This window comes from Leguminivora glycinivorella, chromosome 4 (genome assembly GCF_023078275.1).
Source record: "Leguminivora glycinivorella isolate SPB_JAAS2020 chromosome 4, LegGlyc_1.1, whole genome shotgun sequence".
Lineage (NCBI taxonomy): Eukaryota > Metazoa > Arthropoda > Insecta > Lepidoptera > Tortricidae > Leguminivora > Leguminivora glycinivorella.
Window position 1 is genome coordinate 11,362,400 of NC_062974.1, and position 26,422 is coordinate 11,388,821.

The window sequence follows — 26,422 nt, forward strand, 5'->3', positions numbered from 1 at the left end:
TCAACCGTAAATAGGGTTTAAGAAACATATAGTACCTAAACCTACTTATTAAATTTTATTGCAATTGGCCATAGAATCTTGATAAGGTACCTTTCACATTCCTGTAAAAAGCGTTTTCTAAACGGCCCAGCCACGACAATAAGTGGCAGCGGCAATAGGTCCTATGTCTGTGCTCTGACTCCAACTTAATGTCGTAGTCAGACCGTAAAGTTTGTGATGTTGTTTTATAGAGTGAATATCGGTTCGCGGGTGGAGGGTACGGGCGCGGGCTCGGGAGTGGCAGCGGGTCGCGCGGCGGCAGCGGCAGGCTGTGCTCGGCGGCGCTGGTGGGCGGCGCGCTGCTGGCGGCCGTGGCGGTGCTCGCCGTCGCCGCGCTCGCCTTCTACATGGGGGCCTTGAGGCCTGACAATGGGGAACGTGAGTAACAATACTACTTAGCTAGTGTGGAAATCTAGCTTAGAGTCTCTAACTACCTTGCCAATAGTTATGATCAAGAGTATACCGGCACACATTAATAGTGTCATATACAATTTCAGCAATAATGTCGTTCGAGGGCACGCTACGCGTGACGCGCGGAGACGTGTACGGCGGCGCGGCAGGCAGCCCCGCATGGCGCGAGCGTCAGCGCCGCTACGGCGCCGCGCTGCGGCAGGCGTACGCCGCGCCCTCGGCGCTGCGCCAGGCCTTTGCAGGCGCTCTTGTCACTGGTTTCGGGGACCGCCGACTAGACGTGCACTTCAGACTATATCTTGATAGGAGAAAAATACCAAGGTATGTGGTTTTACCGCCCCCATCATATTCACGTTCAATTGCAATCCCTTGTGCCCATTATTAAAATTCGTTTTTTTTTTACAGTTCTGTCTCAAATATAGAAGAAACACTGAAAAATATTTTAATTCAAGACTTAAATTCGAAGAATCCAGCTTTTGGACAAATAAAAATAGATACATCTAGTATAGTTATAAAAAGGGATCTAACCCACACCTACCACTCTGAATCCTACGTCAAAGAGGCTTTGAATGACACCATGGCAATAAGTAGTTCAAAAGCTCCTCCTCCGCTTAGTAGTAAAGATAAGACTTTACAAACTAGGGTAGGTGTTGTGCGTAAAACTACGGTAAAACCAAGTATTCCCAATAGAAAGAAAGATCCCGATGAGCCGGACATTGACACAGAAAATTTGCCCGTAGTTCAAGGTACTTTCCAGATCACAAAGACTGAAGCTGATATTACTGAAAATAAACAAAACTCTAGTCCGCCACTAAATGAGGAAAAACCAAATATTAAGACAACGACTACAACAAAAGCCACAAGTACTACTAAAGCACCCTCGACGAAACCTCCTTTCATTAGACCGTCTACATTTAGACCGTCAACAACAAGAAGAGTTCCTACAAGTACACCAAAGGCGCGACCATTTACGATTATGTCTACCTTGAATGTAAAACCAAAAACAGATCCAACGCCACAAACCGATTCTGAAAGAACTACAAGAAGTCCAGTGGCGACGTCTTCCATTACTACACCATCTACGCCACTCAAAATAAATACGAATAATGTTTCACAAATATTACTGGATCTCCTTACTAATGAAAATCAGTACAAAGATATTCCTAAAATCGATACCCTTTTTACTGTACCACATGTTGTTGATAATGAACCGTGGCGGCCAATCACAAGGCCATATTACGAGTCCACTAGTCACGTGCCGGTGGTAACTGAAGAGCAACCTATAGAACCCATTGAACACAATGCTGAAGATAGGATCGGTGTCGCTGAAGTAGTAGAAGATTCATCGGTTCTAGAAAGTTTTCTAAGTCCTATTCCTCCAGTAAAAAATAGAGAGAAAGTCACATATAAGCCCCCAGGCCTATTAAGTGTGGATCCTAATTTAGGCGCAGAAGTATATGTACCAAGCCCTGTTTACACAAGTTTTACCCTTCCAACGTTTGCACCACCATTAAAAAATATGGAGACATTAGGGTCTAGTTTTCCTAAAGCTCATCCCATCCCTGTCGATAAAATAAGTGCAGTAGTAGAATCAGAAGAAATAAGCGGGGACGACGAAGATGATGGAAAACCAGTAGAAAGGCCTCCTAAAGAAAAAACAACATCGGTAACACTAAATGTGGTACAATTTGAGCAGCAAGATAACAGCACTAAAAAAGTATCAGTAGAAGGTGCATCAATTCTTAAGAAACAAGAAGTCACTACAAGCAGTACTTCAACAACGACGACCACTTCAACACAAACACCGACTTCAACCAGCACTATGTCAACTATGTCCTCTAGAGACATGTCATCTAGTAGTACTCCAAAAGAAGCTGATACTCACGACGAAACAGAGAACTCCACAAGACGACCGAATAACAAAGTTTCGATTATACCAAGCACAGAGACCCCTCACCACACCTGGGAATTAGTAAATACCTCAACCAATGATAATGGCACATTCAACAAGCACTCGCCTGAGAAATATTACAATGATACGCTTCAAGCCATTATTACGAAAAATGACGCACCATTTCCAAATACGACACCAAAGTTCTCTGGAAAAGTATCAATTCTTAGAAATCTTACAGAAATTATAAAACGATATACACAAAGCACAACTGAAAAACCTGTAAAAGAATTTGATGAATCTGAAAATGAAGAGCGCCAGACTCATATTAAAATGACTGGATCTGTTGAACTTGTACCCGAGGATGAAGTAGAAGCAACAACAACACGAGTGATCACTCTGCTACCCGCCAAATCTAATCTCGGCGTAAACCGTCCTCTGCGACCTAGGCCGTTAATACGTGTTGAATCTCCAAAGAAGGAAAATGAGCGTGGTTTTTTTCGTAGCAACATAAGATCTCAAATTGTTACGGAAAGAACTACAAAAAGAAGTATAAATAACAATTACGATTACGTTACACCTAAGCTTGAATTGACAAAGGATGGAGAAGTCAAAATCGACGATGAAGACGTAATAACAAAAGTCAGTGACAGTGTGCCAGTCGCCAGTTCACCGGACGTGGTCATTGGTGGTAACCGATTTCCTAAAGCGAGCGATGAATTAGGAAGTTCCATTCAAGTTAAGAATGAAAACGGTACATACGTACCAGAAGGCACGTATAGGGTATCATACCATGTGACTGGAAGTGTTAGTAGCAAACAAGCAAATAAAACTCTTGACCTCCCAGCATATGAACTAGCCTTGGAACCTGATGTTGTTTTGGAAATACCCACAAATCAAACAAATACACTTACCATTGACAAACTAAAACAACTAGCCAATTTAGCGACGATTTCAGATGCACAGAACAATACTTTATTTCGAACTCCAGGTGGAGTAATTTCTACCAAAGCTATACCATCGAGTTACACTTTAAATCAGGCGGGTTTCAAAATTTTGACTAAGACATTCAGTAAAGTTCCGCCTTCAAAACAAGACATCAACAACATAGAAAAACCTGTTCCTGAAAAAAACTTCAACAAATTATATTTCGAGAAAGAAATAACAAAAGACGTCGTTAAAACAGGTACGATTAGTTGATTATTTATATTTTGGCACATCCACTACTTGTTCAGTCGAAAAATGCGACTTTAAGGACCAATTTGAAAATTTCAGACGCCCTTCAGGGCCTAAATATCTTTTTATAAAAATTTGGTTTTCGTTCCCTTTCCCACTGATAAAGTGGATTGTGCTGTGGATTGTGCCAGTGTCACGATTAGGGTCTGAATTACTAGCTAAAAGAGAGAAATGAGTAATCCAAATTCGTGCAAAAAATATTAATTTATTTAAATGTCGGAAACGGAGACGAAGTTCGGAAACAAGAAATTTAATGATTAAATTTTGAGCTAATTTAGGTCGTAGGTTCTAGTTTTTATAAATTCACACAAAATCCTGTCTACACTGCGGTTAGGTACTCTCGCCTGGTTTGTGCCGTCGGTGGGGGGACGCCCCTCTGGAAATGCAGCCGACCGTAGATACTCAGGGGCTGTCCGAGGGCTCCGCAAGGGAGGTCTGCTCTGCCTGGCGAGAGTAGCGATGGTGGTGATGTGGCTGTGGTGCTATTAAGTCTCTTTTATCAAAAATATCATATTCTGCTTTGGTCCTTCCTGACTTGCGAACGCCGGAAATACTTAGGTAGTTTATGTGTTTACACCGTCTATAACTTTTAAAAAATCTACAAATTGTAAAGAAAAAAAATGGTTATAAATCCTATAGTTGATTCGTTTTCTAGTATTTATAATTGATTAAAGTTTAAAACCAAAGTTTTGATGCATCTCCAGAGGAATGCGACAACAGCACATCATTCCGCTGCTCGACCGGCGCGTGCCTGCCGCTGACGTCGCGCTGCAACCGCCTGCTGGACTGCGCGGGCGGCGAGGACGAGCGCGCCTGCTCCTGCGCTGACTATCTACGTGCTGACTTCGCTGACGCCAAGATCTGCGATGGCGTCGTCGACTGTTGGGATTACTCGGATGAGAACAGATGCGGTAAGATGAGTCCGGATTCAGTCACATTCCTCGGCTAAGTAAATAGGTCAATAGCCAAAGATTTTTGCAAAATCAGGAGCTGGATATAAGATCCCAGAAGATTAAGTATCCCAAATCTATTGTTCTCTACATGAAATCTGCAGAGAAGTGCTATTAAAACATTGCTCGTGAACAAGTTCTTTGTTAGTTGGTACTAAAGTAAGGTTTTGCTCACAGAATGGTGCAGCGAAGACCAGTACGTGTGCGCGAACGCGAAGCAGTGCGTGGAACAGCTGCGCGTTTGCGACGGCGTGCCCGACTGCCCTCTCGGAGACGATGAGAAGAGCTGCGTGGCGCTGGCTGACCAGGTCGACAACGAGGTTGTGCCCTACAACGAGGAAGGTAACCAGTAATACGGTAGATTCAAAGTCCAGATAAATACTTTATCTGGACTTTGAATCTACCGGAAATACTTATCCAGGCAATCGATTTAGGCACTTACAATTAGAGTGAGTACCTGTTACTTGTGTCATATGCGTTGGCATGGTACATGGCATTGAACATTATGGTTATTGGTTACCAGTGTCACTACTTAAATAAAAAAGGTTGACAATAATTAAAGTGCGCCTGTACCTACAGTCTGACCAAAAGAATAGAAATTAAAAAGTGGCAATATCGTAGACTCGTAGTGTTATCCGGTTTTCTCACACATATTGAGTTGAATATTGTACACCAGAAATGGTAGACTGCGGAAAAGATACGATTATTATTATTTTTGACATCTTTTATATTTTTTACCTGTGGTCTGACAATAAATCATTTCATTTCATTTCATTTCAAAGGGATGGCACTAGAATGTTGCTGAATTATTTTCTGTAGGATACGTGATGGTGCGCAAGCGCGGCGTGTGGGGCCGGCTGTGCGTGGAGAGCTTCGCGGAGGCGGTGCACGAGGCGCACAGCACGCTGCAGCTGCCCGACCTGGGCCGCGCCGTCTGCCGCGCCATGACCTTCCAGTCAGTATCATTTGAGTTGTGTGTACAATTACATTCCAAAAGTAAAGAATTACTTTTTTAGAAATGCGACTGTCATCTGATTTTCGAAAGTTGAGATAAACTTATATAATTCTGGGGGTAGTCTGGTTTCCTCACGATGTTTTCCTTCGGGGTTTAAACTTCCAGATTGGAATTCATACGCTTTTACCGCTGACCATCAGCGCTTCAAGAACTTCTAAAGTTCTAATATAGTCCCTACTAACTACTGTGAACATTGTGTCAGGTCCGTGGGCTACGCGCGTGAGGCCCGCGAAGGACGCGCGGCGCGCGCTGGTTACTGGGAGGTGTGGCACGACTCACGCGCGCGTGATGCGCGGTTGACGTTTCGGCGCGCGTCGTGTAAGAAACGCCGCGCGTTGCGTGTGCGCTGCGGCTCACTCGAGTGTGGCGTGCGACCGCACGCTGACGCGCAGCAGCCTAGGTAAGTTGCGTCTTATCTTAAGTCTTGAAATATTAGTACGAAATCTTGTGAAGTGGTTTACATAGTTGTGGAATATTTGGATGTCATCGTAAACCTCAGCTCAAAATTTTATAATGCAATGATAGCCAAATATTGCTACATAAAAGCATCATATCATAAATAATTATAATATGTGTCGAAGTGCCAATAAAAAGGCAATGACTGAATTAACTGCATCAGTAAAACAGATAAGAATCCATTCTTTTTGCTCCTTCTGGACTCGGGTGGAATTAACAGTCACCGACAATAACATCGTACAAAAATAAGGCTGCATAAATATCTGACACGCTTTTATGGCTCTAGAAACAAGATTGTATCAGATATGTCTACGGCCTTTTTGTGCGATCACGGAACGAATAGGAACAAGTAACAATTTGCACTAACAGTCGCGTGCGTTGGGGCAGGGTGGTGGGCGGCGGCGGCGCGGCGGCGGGCGCGTGGCCGTGGCAGGCCGCGCTCTACCGCGACGGCGACTTCCAGTGTGGCGCCACCCTTATCACTGCCGAGTGGCTGCTCTCCGCCAGTCATTGTTTCTACCAGTAAGTTTGTATACATAATATTTAATGCATTTCTTATGCCTTTCCTCGGGACTCAAACTATCTTTCCTCCAAAAAGTGTATAAATGTGAAGCGGTCTCTAACAGACGGACAGAAAGATTTCGCATTGATGGATTTAACCATTGTCTGCAAATTCGTAGGACTCGTAAGTAGGTATTGATGTGCCGAAGGAAACTTTCCAAAATTGCGAAATTTTCAACATTGAAAAAATTCTGAAACTTTTCCTCATTATTGTATGGAGAGTGAAATTTTCCATTTCATAAATGTTGATTTCCTATATTTCTTGTGAAACTTTCATGAAAGTTATTTGCAAGAACCGTTCAACGTTTTTGGAAGGTTTCCGAATTCCGCCACTCGCACATCGGCGTTCGTACCTATAAGCTTCGCTGAGAAGAGCAAGTCTTTAATGTGATCTGTAATCGCAGGGCGACGGACGCGCACTGGGTGGCTCGGCTGGGCGCGCTGCGGCGCGGCGCGTGGCCGCGCGGGCCGTGGGAGCGCGCGGCGCGCGTGCAGACGGTGGTGCTGCACCCGCGGTACGCGGCGCGCGGGTTCCGCAACGACGTGGCGCTGCTGCGCGTGGCGCGCCTGGCGCTGCACGCGCGCCTGCGCCCCGCCTGCCTGCCGCCGCCGCGCGCGCCGCCGCCCGCCGGCCAGCACTGCACCGTGCTGGGCTGGGGGCAGCTCTACGAGCACGAGCGCGTCTTCCGTGAGTCTCCTCGTCCTGTCCGCGCTCCCTATTCTATACTTCACATACGGTACCGACTTGTGGTTCGGTCCGGTGCGCGCGAGTCTAGGATACCTACTTCTGACGCGACTTCGAGTCCATCTGATTTTTTGTAGCTTGAGGTTACTATTCTAATATAAAAAGTCAGTAAATTCACTGACGAAGTATTTATTTTTTGAAAAGACGTAAGTTTTTCTTAAGGACATTTTTCTTATTATTATACCTACCTATTCCATCGTCATCCGATTTGCATGCCAAATCATCTACGTAAATATAACGAGAAATGGGTCAAATTAAACTTGCAAGATTTTATCTGTACAATGTATATTACTTGATATTACATTGCATTTGTAACCCTAACGCAGAAACTAAAAAAAAACGAAAAACTGATTTCACTGTAAATTTATCATGTCACAGAAACTTTATCGTATTTTCGTCGCGGTTTCCATCGGCCCATTAGCTCAGTTGGTTAGAGCGTCGTGCTAATAACGCGAAGGTCGCGGGTTCGATCCCCTCATGGGCCACTTATTTTTTTTATTTTTTACAATAAATAACGATTCTAGTTAATCGTAGTTGTTTTAAAATCAATAAAAACACTTATATATTTTGGTGTTCCTGTGTTAGCAATTTACATGATTTTCTAATCATTTTAATGGCGACTATGTAAATTACCAGTGCCTCATACCCTACTATTAACTATGTACCGAAGTAGGTATTGTATATTATATTTATTTGTAGATAAATATGTACATACTGTACATCTACGTGCACCATACATTTTGCAACACATTATTGAAGATACCATACTACGTGCTGGTTCTTTTATTAGCGTAATATCTTATCTGTAGTAGTATGACATATATAATATAATAAATTAGCCTATAAGTAATTATGTTTACATAGGTACCTACTACATATATGTTTATGCCGTTCATGGTATATCACATTATATGTTACAATATGCATATACCTACAAACAGTTAATTCGCACGGTTTGCACTTATTTATACCTACGTAGTCTACCGACACACAATACGCGGGTCCGTCCGTATGAACCATAATCCCGCACGTTTTTCATCCCGACACTTCATTGCCGTTGGTGCCGGCGTATAAAAGGAGAATTACTTATTCATTTATTACCCCATTTGTACTCCGTCTACAAATGAGAATCAACCGATATATCTTTTTGTACTCTCTACAGGCTCGTTTATTGTCCATTTTGTCTGTAACGTTCACGGAAAAACCTCCTAAGTTCTTGTAGAATCATAGTTGATCAAATCTTTTAGGTAGGTACCTAAGTAGGTTTCCTTTACAAGATAACTTTGATCGTAGCGCGCTTTTTTGAAGATTATTTAGGTACTGTAGGTAAAGGGTGCGTCATAAGTCATAAGCATTTATTGCATACATATTAGGTCTTAATTAGGTACATAATATGGACCCTGCAAGGGCGTAGCAATCTTCTAAATCGTCTAAATCTCACACTGAGAGAAAATACAACCAGTTTTCATGTCCGTTCAACAAGTTTTTTGGTTAAAATAGCGCCTACGTGCTATTTGGTTCAAACAACAAGCTACTTGTCATTTGAATCGGCAATATATTTGAATCAACAAGTCGATTTTATAAAAACAACCTGACACATATTGTTTTAAACATACGTTTGGCTGATTCAAACGGATAAACCGCAACAAGTCGAACTTGTTAAATTCACAATGCAAATTTCTCTCAGTGCATTTACAATTATAGTACCTAGTAGGCACAGCACAATCTTGTGACTAGCGGATTACATCTTTGTTTGACTTTAACAGTCATATAACCAAGCAGCATCGCCCGAGATAAAAATGCATTAGTAGCCTGGTAAAAAAAGAGAAAATAATAGGGGCGCCACTGTCTATGTAAACCGTTTTTAATTGCATGTCGCAACTATTGATTCATTTTTGTACGTGGCTATGATAAACAAATTTAGTTCCATTTCTACTCTTTTCTGCCAAGCTGTATTTGCCAGGAGTGGCACTGAAGCTTTGTGCTCTGCCTACCCCTTTATGGGATATAGGACAATGTATGTATTACCTGCTCACGGTTGAATTTTGATAACGATAACACTTTTATATAAAAATGTAACGTATTTTTTCAGCGGACACCCTGCAAGAGGTGGAGCTGCCGGTGATCTCGACGGCGGAGTGCCGGCGGCGCACGGCCGCGCTGCCGCTGTACCGCGTCACCGACGACATGTTCTGCGCGGGCTACGAGCGCGGCGGCCGCGACGCCTGCCTCGGCGACTCGGGCGGCCCGCTCATGTGCCAGGTTTGCTATTTCATTAACCTACAATGGCTACAATATATTGATTAGCTACTTGTATGAACCCTCGACAGCACCACGACTTATAAACTAAACCTACTTACACATAGTAACCCATGGTCAACACCGGTGCAACGCGATAACTTGTGTTTTAGAAAAAAAAAACAAGCATAGTCATTATTATTAATAATCCTAGCTGCAGGTATATACTCTGGCAATAAGTAGGTTATCTATAAATATTATGAACCTATGTTGTCTACAGTTTAGTTTAGGATTCTAAAAAGTAGAAAACAAGCAGCAGGTACTACCTAAGAAAAGCAGAGTTTCCGTTTAAATTAATAGTTATTTGTTATACAAGGGGCAAAGTTGTATTTTAACGCCGAGTGTGGAATTGAAAAACGAGCAAGTGAAAGGATTCTATAGTTGAACCACAAGCGAAGCGAGTGGTTCGAGAATAGAATCCCGAACTTGCGAGTTTTTTAACACACGAGAAGTAAAATACATTTGCACCCGAGTGTAACCCAAAACTTTTCCCCTCACTATAGCGAGGAAACTAGAAACTACGACGCAAAAATGCGTTTATCACTACTTCCAGTAGTTCCACAGGTGGTAAATCATCTTTATTACTAGATTCACCTACTTTTATCAATTTTAAAGCAGTTAATTTGACTTTATTCAAGGTCAAATTACTTTACCCACTAGTGGATAAAATGCGTTTTTACCCGCTGGTATAAAAAGGACAAAACTCGTGTTTCCGAGCTAGTGAGGGGAAAAATAACGTTTCATTATCAGCCAGGGTTATTTAAGGATAAAACTCTCTTTAGGCTCCTTTATAGATAAACGATGTCGCAAAATATATTATACAGTCAGTGAGCCCACTGAGGGCTTCGGAGCTGTAAACTTTGTAATAAGGAAAACGAATTCCAATTTTCTCCGCATGAGAACAAAGTTTTTGATAGCGCAAATTATTATTATAATGACAAGAGCAAACTTATTTATTTCTTCCCCAACTTCGTCAATTTGAATATGAATAGGCGTTTACAGACTTCGTATATTGGCTGTTGATGAATTTACTGTAGAAAGTTTAAAATCGGCAACTAGGCCGTATTGATCGATCGGTCCCTTATTTTTAAATATCGAGGCATAAGTTTCACAGCCAGATTCCATATTGGTTCTTTGTGTTTAGTTATACATCAGCTGACAAATCAGTTTCACTACAGATTTTTCTAAATATTTTTAAAATGTTAACGGAATGGTGGCCGCTTACAGACGTAAGAAGCGCTTGCCATCCGTTAGCTCGTTGGGTGGACGACATCCGCAATTGCGGGCACAATTGGATAAGACTAGCTCAGGATCGGGATACATGGCGTACTAGAAGAGAGGCCTATGCTCAGCAGTGGGCGATAAAGGGCTGACACGATGATGATAGATTATTTTGCCTATACCTATAACTACGTCTAATAGCATAGTTGATGTATTAGAGGAGATATTTAAAGCCGATTGTAAATTTCAGGAAGCGGATAACAAATGGTACATCTACGGCGTGACGAGCAACGGGTACGGGTGCGCGCGCGCCAACCGGCCCGGCGTCTACACCAAGGTGTCGCACTACATCGACTGGATCGACGGCGTCATCGCCGCGCACGCGCTCAACGACACCGCCGCCGCGGACACCGAGGACTTGTACTACGACCTGCAGGCGGCCGAGAACAGGCGCTCGCTGCGGCCGGAGACGTGCGCCGGCCACCGCTGCCCGCTGGGCGAGTGCCTGCCGCCGTCCAGCGTGTGCAACGGCTTCCTCGAGTGCTCGGACGGCAGCGACGAGTGGCGCTGCGCCTCCAGCAGACTCAACTCCAGTGCCCAAGACCCCGATTGACACTAGCCTAGACACTACCTACATATAAGCCAGTACTATTTAGTTACTTTCTTAAATGCGACTGATATGTTAATTAGATGTACTTAAGTAAACGTAGTGTACGTTTAAAAAATATCGATTAGGCATAAATTGTAAAGACCCCGATTAGTTTTCGGCAAAGTTCAGTCCGTGTTTCTCGTATCTCCGATATCTTTGACTATGCCATATTTATTTAGAACGCGGGTACGCTTTGTAAATATAGATATTAGCATTATTATGTACCCGAACTGTTGTTTTGTTAACCACTTCGTGACAGCTTGAATTTAAACCTATTTATTTGAAGTTCATGGATGACCTTTTCCGTTTGAATTAAGACGTCACCGTTCAAATGGACGATGTAAACCATGATTGGAATAAAAATCTTTTGAAATCACTATATTTTTGTTTTATTCGGATTCAGGGTCGATGCCATGCAGACGATTTCAAAAAGAAACACACATTTCCTTAAAACTTAGTTTAATCTCTCGACAAATAAATTAACAAAATGCAAACGTTTGTATTACAAATTATCATTATTCATATGTTCAAAATGATGGCATTATTAATTGTTTAATTCTTAATAGAGATGTCACATTCATAATAAAACGGAATAGAATTATACTGATTCATTATTACCTACATAATATAATACTCCAAAGAAATTAAAAATTATAATACCAATAAATTATAATCGTCTCAAATAAGAAAATCTCAATAAACCGCTCGAGAGAACTCGATGACTCAAACGTTAATAAGTAAATTAGCATTTTGCGAGACAAGTCGGGGTTATAGAATCACTGCTAGTGATAGCAAAAGTCGAGACCAATAAAAGCATTCCAATTCCAAACTCGTTACAGTCACACGCCTTATCTAACTTAATTAAATCCCGTACCCAGCGGTACTCCACTCCCTCGCCTTACAGACTGATTCTTTATTAAAAATATAGCAAGGAACATCATTCTGATACATCTCAAAAGGCCAGTAAATACTTGAGTTACAATGATTGCTACGTCACGTAAGATATACATTTAAATACTAGGAAATGAAGGGAGCATGAATTCACATTGGCAAAATCAGATTGGACACGTATTAGTAATAGATGATGAAGTGCCCGAGAACGTTTTGTGCTTTGGGTAGAATTTCGATACGAATTCTAGTGTGTCAGAAGTTACAACTAGACCGTGCAAATTATCATAATAAACAAAATGAGCGGGCGGTTGGTAGACCCGGCGTTGAGCGCACTCATTATGAATGGTAATCAAACCCCGCAAACGGGTAGTCCAAACCGTGGCAAATGTACGTCAGGGGTGACTAATACGAATAAATTAAAATGCAAATATGTATAAATTGAATAATATTAATCTTAATTTAATAATTGAATTAAATAAACATCTAAAATATTAAAAAAATATTACGAAAAAAATGTGGTCACAAAAATAAGACGTCAAAAAGAAAACATCTGAAAACAATCATCACCGTCTAACGGTAATTTGCCACGACTTTTCAGGCTTGGTCTCTGGTTGACGCTTGACGCTGCGTACATCGTCATATTGCAAGGATAAAGAGGACCAGTAGACGTCAACCGGAGAGCAAGGTTCGGCCGGTTGCGGGATGTGGAAGTTCCCGGGCCTGAAGGCGCTTAGCCCTTGCTCTCGACGGGCGTGGTGGACAGCCCGCCGCTCTTGTTCACCACCGTCTTGAACTGCTCCGGCACGGGCCACTCCGTCTGCAACACAATACGAACGTCAGAGACCACTTCAAACTTACATATGGTTAAAGAGAATAAGGCCGTTAACCCTTGAATGCATAGTGATGTATATACATGTATTTTTGACTCTATTGACAGTAAGTATGTCAAAATTCCAATTTGAATAAATCTTTGTCAAGGTCATGCATTTAAGGGTTAAGTTCTTCTCAGTTGAGAATAACACTAACATTTAATTGATATTATATATTTCGGTAATATGTAACGTAACGTGCTACAATAAGTAACAGACAAATCAAATAGCACTTATTTATTTCAAGTGAATAAAAAATGCTTAGGCAATAATTATCATGCTCAGATAAGTTTATTTCGAGTTCAAGGACTGTCGTTTGAAAGCAATTTAGCTATGTATATTACCTTATGAAGCAAGTTGGAAAAAGTTTCGTAAATAAATGTTTGCGGCACGAGGAAACAGAAAGAATCTCCGTTTTATTGAAGTACGGACTTCAAAAGAAATTAATTATATTTATTAACCAAAAGAAAGGAAGTAAGCGATTTTGACTAATTAATGGACTTTTTGTTAAATTTGATTTATGTTTGTTTTTTTATTGAAAATCATTGAAAAAAAAAGAGAAGCCCGTCAATACGTTTTACCTTTTTCTAATATTCTAATGCAATAATAGTACACTACAATACAAGTGCGGAAAAGTTTCGACATGGGCATATAAAGTACCACTTCTCGCACTAGTGCAATAAAGTAGCATCATGTGTTTGTTACCTACTGAAAAGATGAACCCCCTTCATAAAAAAAATACTGGACAATAATTGGTTATATTCTTATGTTTGGTCACTTTATCACTACTAGCCCCGATGCATATGTTTTCGTCTAATCAGACCATTTTTTGAGGTTCTCCTTTTTGTACAAAAATAATGTCTTAGTTCAAAAATCATTAATGTTTAATACTAATACTAATCTAGTTTATTTTTTATGGCAGTATCAATAACTCAATCTAAATACAAGAAATATCATTGATACTGAAAGGAAAAAATGACGGTTTTTATTTTATCTTTTATCGATGGGTATTATATACATGATACATGACTGATGTAAGGCGGCCCAAAGAAAGTAATTAAGTTCTGCTAATAAACTAAAAACAAATCTTAAAGGCCTTAAAGCCTATGCATGCAGAACTGCTATAGGAAAGGAGAACGTGATTAAGACAACATTTTTTAAAGATTTTTTTAACAACAATATAAGTCACATGCAAATTTATTTCACAATCAAAATAAACTATATTAGCGTAATTAATTTTACAATTCTTACTACTGGGTCTTGATATACCTACATGTGTGAATGTTATTAGAATAAACAAAATATATATGTAGTACTAGACGAACTCTTCTGCATCGGGGCTAGTAGTTACACAAGTTAATACGACAGTTTATAAAATATGGATCACTTACGTAGTCGCCGTTGCCCTTCGGTACGAGCACGTTCATCTCAGAAGACTTGGAGCTGACGATCTCGACGTCGAGCGCGTCTTTGGAGAGGTAGATCTGGCAGCCGTCCGTCTTGTCCACGGAGATGGTCGGCACCTTGCCCAGAACCTGACAAACAATATCTTATTAATAGATCATTCATGAATGGGATATTGTTTATGTAATTAATTAGCTATTGGCAAAGTGCGTGTGGGCTGGTGGTCACAAATATCTTATGGGCGTCTCAAACATTAAATGGCAGCGGCGGCCATTGGAATTAACTTTTCGGAATTTCGGAAAGGTAATAATACAATAGCGTCATATTTTAAGGTTCGATAGAAAGAGAAGAGTCACAGAACTCACAGAGTGTAACATTGTTCCTATACATTTGGCGCGACCATTCTCTTTTCGAACTGACTAAGAGTTTTATTTTTTGCTTTATTCGCGTCACGCTAATTGACTTACATTCTAATGAACCACTCATTTCATCAAAAATAGAAACAACACAGAATATGAACGAAACAACAAGTTAGAAGTCAACAGCCATGCGTTAATAATAAACAACCGTATCTAAACTTTTCAGATGATCGTGACATTTAATTAACAATTCAAAGATAGAACTCTGCACAGAAGTCGCGACGTGACAGCGTCGTGTCATTGTCACCCATTCAAAGTTTCTGACGATATTGTTTACATTTGTATTTTCCAACTTTCACATCAATATGCATGGGTAGGAGGGAGCTGAAAGTGATGAGAATCACGAAACGTTTTGTGATAATGGTGGCGTCAGTGTCGCTCGCGGTGTTCACGAGCCGGCTGCTGAACAGGCGAGCGCTGGTGCACCACCCACCGCAGGTCGCGCACGACAGTTACTGGGACCATGTAATAGATCACTATGGGATTCCCTTTTTACAGCTTTGTATAACATCCCTCTACAAATTATATATAAAATTTACTATTTTTAACGCGGTAAGTTACTCACTTAAATACGCAACATGAAAGGCATCGTCATTCGAACTTACTCAGTAATTTTATTTTGTTATTTGCAGTTAGTATTTAGCGTCAAATATTTTCCGTCCGGATTATATCTGTACAAGTTTGTGAGCAGTGTCTACAATACTTCCAAAGAACGTCTGAGGATAAAGCAAATAGAGCTCGAAGATTTAGTTTTAGAGGTATAGAGTTCCGTAACGAATGGTAGTTTAGGTCCGAGTACATTGATTGACTGATTTACTTCCTCGTATTTCCCCATGCTCGTAAAGGTAAACATATGATATGATACACAAGATAAGATCAATCATAAACAAGAACTGATTGGTCAACTAAATATGAAATAGATTGTAGTACCGTGTGCATCCGTAGCATTGTTTCATAAAAACCCAACCTGATGCTTAGATATATCTAGACACAGGCTTATATTGACCGGGAGATAGACCGCAATTACCGTTTTGATTTTTATCGAGCTCCCGATATTCCCGATATCAAAAAGGTAATTACGGTCTATATCCCGGTCAACATGAGTCATTCAAAAGTGTTGTGAACGGAATAGATCGCGATGGTGAAGACGAAGCAGGTGGTCCGCGAGACGGAGTGCACGGAGCTGCTGGCGCTGCAGGAGCGCGAGGCGGCGCGGCTGCGCGACATGCGCGCGCGCGTGCAGGCGCTCGTGGCCGACGACCAGGCGCTGCGCAAGCTGCTAGACACCTTCGCCGTCGAGAAACCGCACCATTTGGAACATCACAATGCCGAACAAGACCTCCACTTAAGTAATTATTTTATGGAACTCTTCAACTGTCTGTTATCCGTTCCGACCGAAAACCATAGAGTACCTAACCTACTAGACTCGTGGCCGACGACCACGCTCTGTGCAAGCTGCTCGACACCTTCATCGCCGAGAGGCAGTTTGGACCATCACAACAGCAAACAAGACCTTGAGTAATATTATTGTTTTTTTGTGAAACTATTCAACTGACTATCAACTGAACCGCTAAGTGAAGTTATTCGTAAACTAAAGGCACATACTGGACTAGTTATTAAATGAAGATGTAATAAAATAAGTGTCGAAAACGAGTCTTACCTACCCCACATTAAATTAAATACGTACCTCTATTAGCTGATAATCGTTTGGCATCATCTGTAATTGAGACTAGTCTGAAAGAAAGTGATTAAATATTAAGACTGCTTAGGCGCTCCTATAATGTAACTTCTTCTTTCCTTAGTGGAACTCCTGGCATTCGACAAAAGTAAACTAGCAGAGGGAGCAACTGAAAGCATAGACGACCCAAGAGAGGATCCAGTGTCCGGCAAGAGCGAATACTCGTCGGTGAGTGAGGCGGAGGTCGAGAAGGACTGCCAAATCAAGATCATTGAAGTCACCAACGTCTACAAAGTGGCGTATCTCAAGCACTACATTAAGCTGAAGCGAATCCGGCGAGCTAGCAGACACGCGTTGTTAAAGAAAAAGGTAAAAAATATTCCGAGATTTAATATCACCTAATGGAAAATCTCTAAATCTAAAGCTTCGTCTGATGCGAAAGATTTCCACAAGTATGGTTGTCATGTCACTTTTTTTCCTTTGCAAAGTAACATCTCACCGGTAAATATCTCAGGGCTTTGTATTTTGTGAAGTGCTTTTCACATCAAGTTGCTCTTCTATGATCTGCGATATTATTATATTTGTTATCCGGACCTTTCTATAATCTTGTATTATATTTCAGATGGCAAACATCAAGAAGCTTTTGGAGAGCTGGCAAAAGGCGCTCAACATGGTAATGAAGGACCACCGATACATCATGCGGCGGGACCGGGACGAAACATCAGAGGACATCAGCGCCTCGCGGCCGCTTGATTCCGATACCGACACCGCCGTGGATGAGTACAACACCGAATGGGAGCAGCCAGGACTTTACAAGCACTACTATCGGGTACAGCACTACTAATAAAACTTATTGCCATCGCCATATCGAGGACGGAACTAATTGTTTTGTTAAACGTCTCAATTATATTATATTATGACATTTACTGGGCAATCTGCTCTATTAAATCGTTGTAACTTAGTTTATCCGGTTAAAATAGAATAGGAATAATGAATAAATTTGCATGTAAAAGTGCCCCCGTGGCCTATTTGCTGAATAAATGATTTTGTATTTTGTATTTGCGTATTAGTGTGTAACACGACACGACTAAACGCTTCTAGTTCACTTAGGACATAGGTTTAGAGTGACTTTAGTGGCAAACCAGCCAAAACGAGGATCTGACAAACCACGTCAACGATGGCGAAACAAGATGCTTTTTTTGAAATAAGGGCCAAAGACTGCCCAGTGTTAGAAAGCCTGGAAAGCAGTGTGAAAGTGTAAATATAAATAAATAAGTATTTTTGTTTCAGGAGCCTGAAATAACGGATTGTTCAGGGGACTACCCATGTCACGACTACAACGACCAATATTACGGGAACTGCTACGAGGTAAACCAATCTTGTATTGCTACCCCTTTTATGTTTTTCAGAAATGATATAAAGATATACATAGAATAACAGATTTTCGTACTAGTTAAATATTGGATAGTTGCCGAATATTCTGCAGAAGGTCACTCATATATCTCGAAATGCTCCAGAATTTTACTTCTCCAACAAAATGCTTACTAATTTTGTACATTGACCAGTCTTCAAATCTCTATTATATGCGCATACATTGCGACAGGCAAGAAAACAGGTCAAAAGTCAAAATTCTTCATAATGAGCGTGAAGTCAAACTAACCATACTACAATCCGCAGGATACGGAGCCGTCAGTGTGCGAGTCGCAAGAGGCCTGCAAGCGGCCGGAGCTGCCGCTCCTCCTGGAGGAGACCAGCAGCCAGCTGTTCGCGCTGCAGGACGCGCACCAACACCACAACGACTCTAGCGACTGCCCCAAGAGTTAGCTTTTGACACTTTCAAATTTATTATTAAATGTTTTTCTTTTTATCGTGTTTTGCTTGGACGCTCCGATATTTTTATAATGGCTCTAAAGTCAGCGAGTTAGCTTTCTTTTGAATCACGAAAAAGAAGCGTGAACGCCGAAGGCACGTCCTAAAGTAGCCACTCTGAAAAATATAAGGCTCGGCGCCCACCTACTCGTTGTACTAAGTATTACTACTCGTTGTAATAAAATTTGATATGAGAGACAAAACATAGCATTTTTGCCCAAACCGAAACAGAGACCTTCACTAACACTCGTTCAGTTATTTCAATTTATTTTTTCAGTCTGCCACTACTCCATTTTATGCCACTAAAATAAGTATTTAAAGAACTCTCATGCCAATGATCCAACGGGTTTCGGTTGTTCGTCCGTAGTCGCTTTTCGCTACATACCCATTTTCTCATATTATTGGCTGCACTCGTTCGCGCTGAATCCACTGTGCTTTATGTAATGTTTACAAGAATGAAAGCGTCGCGGCATCATTAGCGTTGACAAGACTTGTGGTCATCAGCACAACTCCCTGACCTCGCCACGAAATAACACATTAGAGCTAGTGCAATCTGCAAGAGAATCTGCAAAGAGTACACTCCAACCTCTTGACATGATGGTTCACATTTTTAACCAGAACCATTCTTAAAACTACAGAGAAAATACATTGTGAAAATACATTTTTGCTATTTATACATCAGTTTTCGTGTAAAGTAGCTTTTATAAAGGTTTTTAATATTTTTATTTACACAAAAAAAAACATATTTTTATATATTCTAATTCACAACAACAGCAACAATTTTGTTTTCATTCAACCCCGTATTTGCCAGGAATGGCACTGAAACTTGAGTAGTCTCATGTGCTCTATCTACTCCTTTATGTAATACAGGTGTGATTGTACAGTCGAGTTCATAAATATGTGTACATTTCGTCACCTTAACTCATTGCAATAAGGTGAAAAAGTGTACACATAATTATGAACTCGACTGTACACATGTATTCAAATTCAGTACCCAATGACATGCATATTTATGTTAAACATTGTAATTTCACACAAGTCCCAAGAGTCATAACGCGATCGAATTCAGGTAAGTAGGCTTGGCGGGTGTGTCAATATGATGGCATCACCAAATTATTATTGTATACGTAGAGTATGTACTAGTAGTAGGTACCTTATACACAACTTTGTTGGCTGAATAAGTACGTAAATCTACAAACTTTAGGTACTGTAGGTACTTCTACTTACCCGTAGCTTGGTCCGACTCTAGGCGTTCTAAACATCTTGTCTATGTCTTGTTTATGTGTATATTAGTTGCTAGAAGCATTTTTTGCCGAAAAAAATTGTGACTACATTTTAAACGTTTCGATGTTATGTCGAACACAAAAGCTGTTAATAGGGTGTCAAGTCTTCGTAATATCAAAACTAAATTTCAACTTTATAAGCACGCACGTAAATCTATCTGTGTGATGTGCCACCGATAAATCGGGCATTGGCGTTGAATCTTCGCTGCCAATACGTCTTTGGCGTGGAAAAGGTAAATGTTATTCACTGACCTGCATCTGCACGGACTGGCAGTTGACGAACTCCACGCTGGAGACGAGGTTGTCGAACACGACGGCGCACTTGGTGCACGAGTCGAGCACGACTCCGTTCACTTTGCCGCGCACCGTGAGCGCGGAGTCGCGGCACCGGAACATGTACACCACGTTGTTCATCTCAGCGTTTTCCACCACCAGGTTGGCGTTGCCCTTCTGGTATTCCTGTTCAGACAAAAAATACGTGTTAATTACTCGGTTACGACACAATAAATCCATAGTACAGTCAACATCGAACAAATTGCGACGGCCAAACATCCAGATGTTCCGGAGTACATCTTTATTGTAACAATTAGATATGTTTTACGATAGATTTTGCGCGCGCTGGATGTCAGACTTACAATGTATTCGATGCTGAATTTTAGGGTTAATATACCTAGATTAGATTAGATTATATTTATTTCTTTATGAAAATTACATGTTATTTCAACTTAAAAATAGCACCAATTCACAAAAAGATCGTCACAACATAATAATAAGAAAATAATCATCAAATAAGTAAACCATAATAAAGCAATAAAATAAAAATAAAATTACATCAATAATACAACTAGGGAACAAATCAAATTATTTTATTGAATATTTTTTGATTTGTTCTTTTTTCACTAAGGACAGCTTTCTCGTATATGACACATAGTGATGTTTAGATATAAGATAGTTGAATGTATGTTGTGAGCACTTCAAGCTAGCATGTTATTGAGAACACATGCCGATTGGTAATGCCACGTTGATCTCCTTTCCCTGAAATGACTGAATCACACGGAAGCGAGGCAGTTTTGGATGGCTGTAGGGTTTTATAAATGAGACATAAAATGAGGGATTATATCACATATTGAACGCTTTTCCTTTCGTGTTAAAAGAGAGAATATAAAACTTAACTGACCGTAGGACGATTTGACAACGTCCGTCATAATATTTTAAGTGGTCATTGCCGTCGATACGACAGAAGACGGCCCTTTTAGCGGTCAAAGAGTAAAATCATTGCAGGTTGATGTTAACGAACAACGTTAAGTGTATATGATAACAACAACGTGCACATTTTCATTAGCTCTGGCAGTCTTACTTACCAACATTACATACATACAATATGTCTATTCATAATATGAAACACTGTAGATTGCGCGACTTTAAGTACTAATTAAACTCTACGTATAAAGGGCTGCGGTTTTCTTTGAGGTGGTAATAATCTAGCTAGTAAAATGGAATTCCATAGTAAGCTGGGATTCAATCTAGACATCAATTAATTTATTACAAATCTGGAGGTTTTAGATTTCTTTTGAAGGTGATTAGTGCCTAAAAAATATTATTCCATTCTCTATTTGATGTCCCCATTTAGACGCAGATTAAATGTGACCTAGTGGAAAGTGACAAGATTTTTTTCTGTTTGGAAATAGGTACGTACAATCTACGAGTGGAATTCAGTAGATACTCACGATGAGCCCCTTCTTGCCGTCGCGGGCGAACACGGGCGGTTTGTCAACGGCGCCGGCTCCGGGCTGCGGCAGCGCCTTGCTGGGCGTGTGCGAGGCGGCCTTGAACGGTGCCACTTTAGCTGGTAGTATAATACTCACAATGAGCCACTTCTTGCCGTCGCGGGCGAACACGGGCGGTTTGTCAACAGCGCCGGCTCCGGGCTGCGGCAGCGCCTTGCTGGGCGTGTGCGAGGCGGCCTTGAACGGTGCCACTTAGCTGGTAGTATAATACTCACAATGAGCCACTTCTTGCCGTCGCGGGCGAACACGGGCGGCTTGTCAACAGCGCCGGCTCCGGGCTGCGGCAGCGCCTTGCTGGGCGTGTGCGAGGCGGCCTTGAACGGTGCCACTCTAGCTGGTAGTATAATACTCACAATGAGCCACTTCTTGCCGTCGCGGGCGAACACGGGCGGCTTGTCAACAGCGCCGGCTCCGGGCTGCGGCAGCGCCTTGCTGGGCGTGTGCGAGGCGGCCTTGAACGGTGCCACTCTAGCTGGTAGTATAATACTCACAATGAGCCACTTCTTGCCGTCGCGGGCGAACACGGGCGGCTTGTCAACAGCGCCGGCTCCGGGCTGCGGCAGCGCCTTGCTGGGCGTGTGCGAGGCGGCCTTGAACGGTGCCACTCTAGCTGGTAGTATAATACTCACAATGAGCCACTTCTTGCCGTCGCGGGCGAACACGGGCGGCTTGTCAACAGCGCCGGCTCCGGGCTGCGGCAGCGCCTTGCTGGGCGTGTGCGAGGCGGCCTTGAACGGTGCCACTCTAGCTGGTAGTATAATACTCACAATGAGCCACTTCTTGCCGTCGCGGGCGAACACGGGCGGCTTGTCAACAGCGCCGGCTCCGGGCTGCGGCAGCGCCTTGCTGGGCGTGTGCGAGGCGGCCTTGAACGGCGCCGGGCCCTGGCGCAGCGAGGGGTTCTTGTGCGTCTGCATGTCCGATGTCACCTTGCGGAGACCTGTTCAAAGTACAAACAATAGGTTAGATATTTATTTATTTAAACTTTATTGCACAATTGAAAAAAGTACAAATGGCGGATTTAATGCCTTAAGGCATTCTCTACCAATCAACCATAGGATATATTATATGATATTCTGATCAGGGTCAGATATGCTCAGGTAGTTTTATGTGCTATGTCAAATACACGACTAATTAGAAATTGTGTATTATTTGTTCCGTTGTATATCCGAGGTCTTCAATTCAATTGTGAGAGTAACGTCGTAGACGTCACATAGAACCGAGAGATGGCGCTATATCCGATGGATGATGGAAAGTGACTAAATACTTTTTATGTGTCCGTAATAAAAGTTATCTAAAAAATATGTACATGACTATATGTACTGAACATGACTAAACAGTGAAGTCTGCTTTATATTACCTATATGAATCTCATCCTATATGAATCACAAAATAATAGGTACGATAAGCAAGCCCGTAAAAATAGCCACGTTCATTTCGGATTCCGAGAACGTAATCGAAATCACATTACATCATGACAGGATCAGATACAATCATCTATTATTAGATCGCGAAACACAACAAAATCAATGTAGCAGAAAAAGCTTCAAAGACTACTTCGCTTGTTAGTTCAGCAACTACGTATAAGAAGTTAATAACGAAACAACACACGCGGCCAATCCCAAGACAATCCGAGAGCTAGTTGCCAAACGACGGAGAAAACTAAGTAAAGTTTCCTTTGATGTAGGTAACAAGGAATTGCCGCAAAATGGCGGAACTCTGGACCGCGCTGGCAGGGAACGTATAGCAAATATGTGGCCCATACAATTACACATTTACATGTATACAAATAAAATAGATCGTATCTTTTACGAACATTACCTACTGATTAGGGACTACTCAAATGTCAGTCTATGATCGTTTTAGATTTCTTATATTAGATAAATATATGATAATATGTTAGTGTGCACGGGAAAACTTCCTACTTTGTCGATTGTTATAAAGCCGTTTTGTCAGTTTATTCACATAAAAATTCAAGCAAATGCCGTCTCAGTGGTAACCGACGTTTTACTAAACACACTCACATATGATTATTATTGAATAAGTAGGTAAATACGTCATCATGGCTAAATGCAATTTTCAACAAACTCGTGTATCGCACTAGAGCGCATCCATTTGTGATATGTCATGCGTGAATTTCCCGAATTTAATTTTCCGTTGCTTAAAAGCGGTGGCACATCAGAGAGGCAATTCAGTAACACACCGCGTCCATTGTTCAATCAAAAATACATGTGCAAGAGTGTTATTCTCTATTTTAGAGAATTTACGGTTACGGTTAATTGACAGAAATTAAGGCTGCTTTCGAGAAAAACGTCAAAATAATGTAAATTTGATAGTTTTAGTCGGTGAAATACTACACTTTCCGTTATCCAATAGATATATTTAATTCAAGTTTCAATTAGAACATCTTATTATCTAGATGCTTATCAGACTGAATTTTAGAAAAGTAACTCACTAAATTAATTATGAATTTTTCTCTGATGCACATATTATTATAGGAAAACCCGCATATAGCGCCGGATTAGTCGATCTTATTTGTAAAAATTGGACAATTTGGAATACTGAAACTGGTAAATTTATAATACGTATATCCTGTACCACAAATTTCTCAGACTACATTTTTATTATAAGGTTTTTAAAAAGAGTAAACAAGGCTAAGACGATATCAATTTTGTTCAGAAATTACCTAAAATTGAGTGACAATTTCTTTGAAAATCTACATCACATCGGAGTTATTTTCGTACAAAATTAATCTGCAACGTTTACTAAAATTGTTCTTATGCCTTAGTGATTATAAATGTATATTATATATTTTTGACAATTTTACAAAACCGAGCCTTCCCGGGACATCACAATTATTGCCACTTCTGGACATTTTCTCATATTTTGTTAGACCAAGTAGAAAAAGTCCTATAATATGTTCTATATTTGTAAACTACTCGGAAAGCTCTTTAATTTGATACCACACACGGTATGATTAAGCGCTCGGTTGCGATTTCACAATTTTTCACATGAAAGCCTTCTTAAAACAAGAAATTAGTCGATAGATTGCTGCTTCGATAAAGAACACGGTGCCAAGGTGATGAACCAAAAGCTTCTGGCGACCAAGGTCACACTGACATTGGTTGAGGAACAGGTATTTAAGGTGGCTCGCCTAGGTTACCCGAAGCTCAGGCTGCGTTAGATGGCGTTAATCTGCAAATTACCATTACTATTAATATTAAATTTCACGCGGCGACAGCTTGTTTAAATAGCCTTGCGGTAAATACGTGCCATCGCATGATTTGCATGGAAGTACTGGGTTCGAATCCAGGACTTTTTCTCTTTTTTTTTTTTAAATACTACGTCGGTGGCAAACAAGCATACGGTCCGCCTGATGGAAAGCGGTCACCGTAACCTATGGACGCCTGCAACTCGAAGAGTGTCGCTTGCGCGTTGCCGCCCCATTAGAAACTTGTACACTCCCCTTTGCTGCGTATGCACAGCAAAAAGGAGTGTACAAGTTCAAAGGAGGGTTTGGGTTGCCGACGACTCAAAGGACAATAGACGGAACAAATTAGTTCCGTAAGTCCTCCCGTCGTCAGCACCCCGCACCCTCGTTGAGCTCTGGCAGCCTTACTCACCGGCAGGAACACAACACTATGTGACACTATTTTTTGTTCGTCGAACTCAGAATTTCTAACATAATTATCCTAATCTGATATTTTTAAAAAAATCCAAAAAGTATAGATAAATTTTAGTTTCTAAACTACGATCCGAATGATTTTTTTTTCTAATTGTTTATTTTTGATGGAGCAAGGGTATTCAAATCGCTTTTGAAATCTTAAATTAGTAAATGAAAATGCAATAGTTAACTGAGTAACGTAATGCTTTAAAAACAAGTGGACTTTTTTTATCTAAGGAGTGATTTCGATAAAATATTATATTTAGCGAGGGTATTAAAAGTTGTGTTTTATATCTCAACTTAATAAATAGAAAATCAAAAAATCAATATGTTCTCTAAGACAAAATTGATACCTTCGGCTCTCCATTCTTGCTCAGTCAATAAAAAAAACGAAATTTATATCCAAAAAAATACAAAAAGTTTATATAATCCTGGGAATCGAACGCACCTTCACGGCGTGACAGACGATTGTTCCCCAACGACGCCATTACATAACACGCTGTTACCGACGAAATTGGGCTATACATATATAATTATTTAAATATAAATAATAATGTCAAATCCATACTAATATTACAAATGGGAAAGGGTGTGTGTCTGTTTGTTTGTCCGTCTTTCACGGCAAAACCGGAGCGACGAATTGACGTGATTATTTAAGGGGATTTAGTTGAAGGGATGGAGAGTGACATAGGCTACTTTTTGTCTCTTTCTTACGCGAGCGAAGCCGCGGTCAAAAGCTAGTTTATTATAAATGGGAAAAGCTGGTTACTCTATAATCTGAAGTGGAAGAATTCGTTGTTTCACCAAAGATAATTTGTGTTTGTTTGTTTGTCCGTCTTTCACGGCCAAACGGAGCGACGGATTGACATGTTTTTTAAGTGGAGATAGTTGAAGGGATGGAGAGTGACATAGGCTACTTTTTGTCTCTTTCTTACGCGAGCGAAGCCGCGGTCAAAAGCTAGTTTATTATAAATGGGAAAAGCTGGTTACTCTATAATCTGAAGTGGAAGAATTCGTTGTTTCACCAAAGATAATTTGTGTTTGTTTATTTGTCCGTCTTTCACGGCCAAACGGAGCGACGGATTG

General features: G+C 41.0%; 3 protein-coding genes and 1 non-coding gene across 8 annotated transcripts in view; 3 read left to right on the top strand and 1 right to left on the bottom strand.

Annotated features, from left to right (window-relative positions):
• LOC125225345 overlaps positions 1-11,851 on the top strand; it is an 82,216-nt gene extending 70,365 nt beyond the window's left edge. The window contains exons 3-13 of one of the 2 annotated variants that reach the window (XM_048129011.1): positions 231-417; positions 537-771; positions 856-3,527; positions 4,282-4,488; positions 4,705-4,869; positions 5,347-5,482; positions 5,745-5,942; positions 6,368-6,520; positions 6,964-7,247; positions 9,397-9,566; positions 11,074-11,851. In XM_048129011.1, the coding sequence (XP_047984968.1) occupies positions 231-417; positions 537-771; positions 856-3,527; positions 4,282-4,488; positions 4,705-4,869; positions 5,347-5,482; positions 5,745-5,942; positions 6,368-6,520; positions 6,964-7,247; positions 9,397-9,566; positions 11,074-11,436 (4,770 nt within the window). In that variant the 3' untranslated portion in view covers positions 11,437-11,851. The remainder of the gene's footprint in view (positions 1-230; positions 418-536; positions 772-855; positions 3,528-4,281; positions 4,489-4,704; positions 4,870-5,346; positions 5,483-5,744; positions 5,943-6,367; positions 6,521-6,963; positions 7,248-9,396; positions 9,567-11,073) is intronic. The other variant, XM_048129012.1, reaches the window with a different exon arrangement.
• Trnai-aau lies at positions 7,716-7,789 on the top strand. Its single transcript has one exon. It is a non-coding gene; the product is annotated as a tRNA-Ile (tRNA).
• A 63-nt stretch (positions 11,852-11,914) lies between the features above and the next one.
• The window catches only part of LOC125225348 (adenylyl cyclase-associated protein 1), a 58,959-nt gene continuing 44,451 nt past the window's right edge, over positions 11,915-26,422 (bottom strand). For 2 of the 3 annotated variants that reach the window (XM_048129016.1, XM_048129019.1), the window contains exons 6-10: positions 22,539-22,612; positions 21,888-22,400; positions 20,138-20,344; positions 14,624-14,767; positions 11,915-13,180 (exon numbers count right to left, since the gene is read on the bottom strand). In XM_048129016.1, coding sequence (XP_047984973.1) covers positions 13,094-13,180; positions 14,624-14,767; positions 20,138-20,344; positions 21,888-22,400; positions 22,539-22,612 — 1,025 coding nt within the window. In that variant the 3' untranslated portion in view covers positions 11,915-13,093. Of the gene's footprint in view, positions 13,181-14,623; positions 14,768-20,137; positions 20,345-21,887; positions 22,401-22,439; positions 22,613-26,422 lie in introns of all 3 variants that reach the window. The other variant, XM_048129017.1, reaches the window with a different exon arrangement.
• On the top strand, positions 14,797-18,705 carry LOC125225349. 2 transcript variants are annotated; one of them, XM_048129020.1, is made up of 7 exons: positions 14,967-15,607; positions 15,688-15,813; positions 16,188-16,404; positions 16,858-17,102; positions 17,356-17,562; positions 18,024-18,101; positions 18,411-18,705. In XM_048129020.1, the coding sequence occupies exons 1-7, from the start codon at positions 15,365-15,367 to the stop codon at positions 18,555-18,557; spliced, it is 1,263 nt and encodes a 420-aa protein (XP_047984977.1). In that variant the 5' UTR covers positions 14,967-15,364; the 3' UTR covers positions 18,558-18,705. The 2 variants fall into 2 exon arrangements, with proteins under 2 accessions (XP_047984978.1, XP_047984977.1); XM_048129021.1 differs by lacking the exons at positions 14,967-15,607; positions 15,688-15,813 and adding an exon at positions 14,797-14,939.

Coding starts and splice junctions, on each gene's coding strand:
- LOC125225349 (XM_048129020.1), top strand. CDS start 15,365: ATGGGTAGGAGGGAGCTGAAAGTGATGAGAATCACGAAACGTTTTGTG. Junction 15,814..16,187: donor TCGAAGATTTAGTTTTAGAG/GTATAGAGTTCC, acceptor TGAACGGAATAG/ATCGCGATGGTGAAGACGAA. Junction 17,103..17,355: donor ACGCGTTGTTAAAGAAAAAG/GTAAAAAATATT, acceptor ATTATATTTCAG/ATGGCAAACATCAAGAAGCT.